This window comes from Echinops telfairi, unplaced genomic scaffold, assembly GCF_000313985.2.
Source record: "Echinops telfairi isolate 266 unplaced genomic scaffold, ASM31398v2 ScPeMD7_18;HRSCAF=68, whole genome shotgun sequence".
NCBI lineage: Eukaryota > Metazoa > Chordata > Mammalia > Afrosoricida > Tenrecidae > Echinops > Echinops telfairi.
The window spans coordinates 87,655,704-87,660,588 of NW_022103915.1; the positions used below are offsets into that span (position 1 = coordinate 87,655,704).

General features: G+C 42.2%; 1 protein-coding gene across 1 annotated transcript in view; it reads right to left on the bottom strand.

Annotated features, from left to right (window-relative positions):
- LOC101661888 (toll-like receptor 11) overlaps positions 1-1,119 on the bottom strand; it is a 23,167-nt gene extending 22,048 nt beyond the window's left edge. The window contains exons 1-2 of the mRNA XM_004698860.2: positions 1,057-1,119; positions 30-77 (exon numbers count right to left, since the gene is read on the bottom strand). Coding sequence (XP_004698917.2) covers positions 30-77; positions 1,057-1,119 — 111 coding nt within the window. The remainder of the gene's footprint in view (positions 1-29; positions 78-1,056) is intronic.
- Positions 1,120-4,885: the final 3,766 nt, after the last annotated feature.

Here is a 4,885-nt window from a genome sequence, read left to right on the forward strand (position 1 = left end):
GAGAAACCTAGGAGTATAAATTCACTCACAGAAGCAAAACTGGAGTCTGGCTTGGAGACATTCATTGTGTCAGTAATCTGCAAATTTAAGAGAAACATTATTATCAATATGGCTTTTTCAAAATATGTGAATTTTTAAGAATGAAGAGAAGGAGGGCAAAGGGCATGTCATTTGCAGAAAAAGACCATCAGTTAAAAACATAATTTATTCCACGTCTTCTTGACCATGTACCCTGTTTCTTGTCAGAAACCAACTTTTGCCTACTTGTGAGCCTCTCTCTTGCTGCATGGCCATGAAAGAAAGAAGCAAAGTTAAACTCATTTTGTAAGCAGGGTGGTTTGCAACAGGCATGATCTATGATAATTTCTGGCTGGGACGGAGCACAAAATTAGCACTTAATAAGTGTATTACTTTCTTACCTATACCCATCTATCCTGCAATAGAGCCAGGAAAGGAGATTTTAGGTTCAACATGACTATGTGCATCTTAGTTCGAGGTCTTACTTATGTCCTATAAAGATGCAAAGGAAGCAGATATCTTTTGGAGTAAATTGCCATTCCATTAAAGTGAAACTGCTTCTTGTTGCCACAAGCATCACACAAATGTCATTCCATACGTTACTTACGAACACTGACTATGAAGGTTGTGGTGTGGCAGTAGCTTTTGTTGATAAAAATGCTCTTACGTTTATGTTTAATCTTAACGTTTAAAGACACTTTCAAAAGGATAGATATGTAAGAAGCTTTATTATTTTTTTAAATGGCACTTGTTCTCTAAATATTCAGGATTGATTTTCTTTATGTGGTAGTGCAACATGAAACAAAATTCACATGACTGATTCTGTGTGATGGAAGTCCAATCCTTTTTTAGTCATGAGTAAATGCCCTTCACTTCCCATCTCATGGAAAAGATATGGGGTATTCAGGCATGGGCGTTTGGTGAGGTTTTGTGGCATGTGTTCGGTGATATTTAGTGATATAAATCCCAGAAACTCTGAGTACTTACATTCTGAGCACAAACACAGAATTTTCCAAACGATGTCTCCCTCCAACCTACTGTCCACTCCGCTGCTCTGGGGTGTCGTTTGAAATGGCGAGGTGGAAGCTGTTTGCGCTTCATCCAGTAACATGTATCCCTATTTAAAATATCCTATATTAGGAGCATTATGAAACGCTCATTAAGAAATTATGTAATGAAAGGGGTTGGCACACGGATGTCAAGATCGTCAACAATGCTTAAAAGATGCTCAGGATCAAATCCCTAAAGGAGCTGTTTGAGGAATCTTATGGCTTCTGTCGCCAGCCAAATAGAGCTTTATTACTGCACAACAGTTAAGCATGTTATTTCTCCATCGCATATTCACCTGGGACTTGACTACTACAGCCTAAAAATCTATAAATGTTTAATGATTTCATGTTCTCTGAGGAACATGTCGATTTTTTGTGGCACAATCATTTGCAATAAGTTCAATGCTATCCTGATCCAAATATCATCATCTTTCTGCAAAGAATGGGAAAAATGATTACCAACTTCATATGGAGAGAGAAGAAACTCAGAGTTAGCAGTGAACTCCTGAAGAAGAAGGACAAAGTTGGAGGGCTTGCTTTACCTCACTTTAGTACCTATTATGCAGCCAGGGTGGTCAAAACAGTGTGGTATTGGTAAAATGGTGGCTATTCAGAGCAATGGAAAAGGACCGAAATCCCAGGTATTCAGCATACAGACAACTGATCTTTAATAAGAGCCCCAAAAATATCAAATGGGAAACGGATGCCATCTTCAATAAGTGGTGGTGGATGAAATGGATTTCTACCCGCAGAAAATTAAGCAAGACCCTTACCCGACTCTAAGAACAAGAAGAAACTCAAGTAGATCACAGACCTAGAGATAAAACCCCAAACTATTAGGGCCATCAATATGGGAATTGGGACAAAGTTCCCTGACAACTTTGACTCAGGAAATACATAGGCTATCAGAAATAAGAAAGGATACAAACAAAGAGGAGGCACAAATCAACACATGGGGTAAAATCTAAAGTACTCTACTACTATACAGCAAGAAAAAAATAACAATTGCCCACTGAGGAGGTGGGCAAAGGACCTGAAGAGAAGTTTCTCAAGGGCAGAATTCCAAAGGGTCAATAAACATATAAGAAAATGTTCCAGATCCGATGTTCCTACCCATAGGAGAAATGCAAATTAAAACAACTCTGAAATACCACCTAGCACCCTCAAAGATAGCGCAATTCAAAGAATCAGAAGGTAACAAGTGTTGGAGGGGCTGTGGTGAGATAGGAACTCTCGTTTACTGCTGGGGGACCTGTAAGTATGTATAGCCATTATGGAAATTGATTTGTCGATATCTAAAGCAGATGGAAATTGAGCTACTATACGACCCAGCAATCCCCCTACTGGGCACAGACCCAGAAGAGACAAAAAACAAAGCACAGCCAGACATCTGGGCTCCAGTGTTCATCATGGCACAGTTCACAATTGCAGAGTTGGAAACAACCCAAATTTCCATCAACGGATCAATGGATTAAGAATCAGTAGTACATACATACAATGGAGTACTATGCATCCCTAAAAAGCTGTGTTGAACTCATAAAACACATCATTGCCTGGGAAGCACTGGAGGAAATTATCCTAAGTGAAGTAAACCAAGCACAAAAGGACAAGTACAAAATGAGCCCACTCAGGTAAGAAAAAAAAAGAAAAAGAAAAAAGGGGCATATGGGAAAAACTGCTATATAAATATATTCCTGGGGTTTGGTCCAGGTACTAAGGTAGGTGCCAAACCCAACCCACGGATATGTATGGCAGCCAACAACTAAGGAGGGGGGAAAAAAGAGAGAGGGACAGTGGTACTGGGGGAACAGGTCACTAACCAACCACCTGGCACTCCAAGAAGTGAATGCAACATACAGGCATGAAGCAGGGACCCAATAGAGAGGTCTACAGTGTGACCCCCAATCCCAACTAGGTGGGCACCACCTACTCCCCCCACCTCCAGAGGGATGCATTTCAGAGGACTACACTGAACCTGCAGCTCAGATAGTTGGGTGCTTATGATCAGGAGCAAGTGTGTGGGAAACAGAAGGATTTCTCTCAAGCTGTCTCCCCCAAATATATGCCAGACTTAGCTTCTTGAGAATGACTGTACACTTGGAGGTCATCAGGAGTGGATTAGGGGCCATTCTCCCTGAGAGTTATCAGCTGTCTAGACCAAGCAGACACCACTGTTTATCCCACAACAAGTAGGTCCCACTCCCTTCTGATAAGGATAGTAGTTGTCTGTTTCCTTGTAGGAGACACCAGAGAAGTCAAACCCTCCCAAGGAGGACCAAGGTTAGGCTGCCATCATGAATCTAGGGTCTTGTCACATGTATACCTCTAGACCTTCCCATTCCTATGTGCACACCCCTAGCTCATCCCCTTCCTGTTATGCTTATGCCTATCATAGATCCCCTTCCTACAATGTGTGTACCTATTGTACTTCCCCCTCCTGTGACGGGTGATTCTGTAATCATGTCCCACTAAAGTGATATAATGGTTGGTTAGCAATAAAGTAAAGGCTTTCCCCAATTCCCGGGGCCCTCTCTGGCTCTTGGGCCAGGAGAGGCTCCCCAGTTCTCGGTCCCTGAGGTTGCTCCTGCTCTCGTGGCCAGATTCCCCCCATGAGGACCATCAAGCGGGACTGAGGTGAGCAATGCTACCATGAACTGTGTCTGACTCCATTTATTCCAATCTCTCCTCTAACTCTCATGCTCTCTATGACTTTACTATAATTCTTACTTATTGTAATTCTTACAAACACAGAGACAAGGGAAGAATAAGTGATCTAAAATTGATAATGAGGAGGGCATAGGAATCTTGGTGCCCTTGATCAAGGGCAATGTAGCACAGAGGAATTACCAAAATGTTAAGGAAGACAGAACATGATAGTGGGGCAGGCGGAAAGTAAAAGGAAATAGAGGAAAGAACTGGGTGGCAAAGGACATTTATAGTGGCCTAAATCCAGGCATGTATATATGTAAATACATTTATATATAATGACAGGGGAGTAGGTATATGTACATATATTTTTATAACGTATTATGGCAGCAGATGGACATTGGGCCTCCAGTGAAGTACTCCCTTAAGGCAAGAACAATGTATTCTACTAACACTGCACTCTGATGTTCACCCTCCCTGACATGATTGCTGAAGACAAAATGGGTGCATAAGCAAATGTGGTGAAAGCTAATGTTGCCCAGCTACCAAAAGATATAGCATCTAGAATCTTAAAAGGTTGAAGATAAACTAGCAGCCTCTAGCTGGGAAACAATAAATCCCACATGGAAGAAGCACACCAGCCTGTGTGATCATGAGGTGTCAATGGGATCAGGTATCAGGCATCAAAAACCCAAAACCAAACAAACAAATAAAAACATACCAATGGGAATGAGGGGGAGGGCAGAATTGAGACCCAAAACTTATCATTATCAATTGGACACCCGGTGTCAGAAGCACCACAAGGAAGAGATGAGCCAGTCAGGGTGCAGTAAAGTGCTAATGGAACACATAACTTTCCTCTAGTTCTTTAATGCTTCCTCCCGACCCACTATCATGACCCCAATTCTATCATACAAATCTGGCTAGACCAGAACATGTATACTGGTGCAGATAAGAGCTCGTAACATGGGGAATCGAGAATGAATAAAATCCTCAGGACCAATAAGAGGAGCAGCGATACTAGGAGAATAAGGGAAAGCAGGGGGTGGGGGTGGGGGCGGTGGGGGACAGGATGGGGAACCAATCACAATGATTGACGTATGGCCCCCCTCTCAGGAGGACAGACAGCAGAAAAGTGGGTGAAAGGAGACAGCAGTTGGTGTAAGACATGA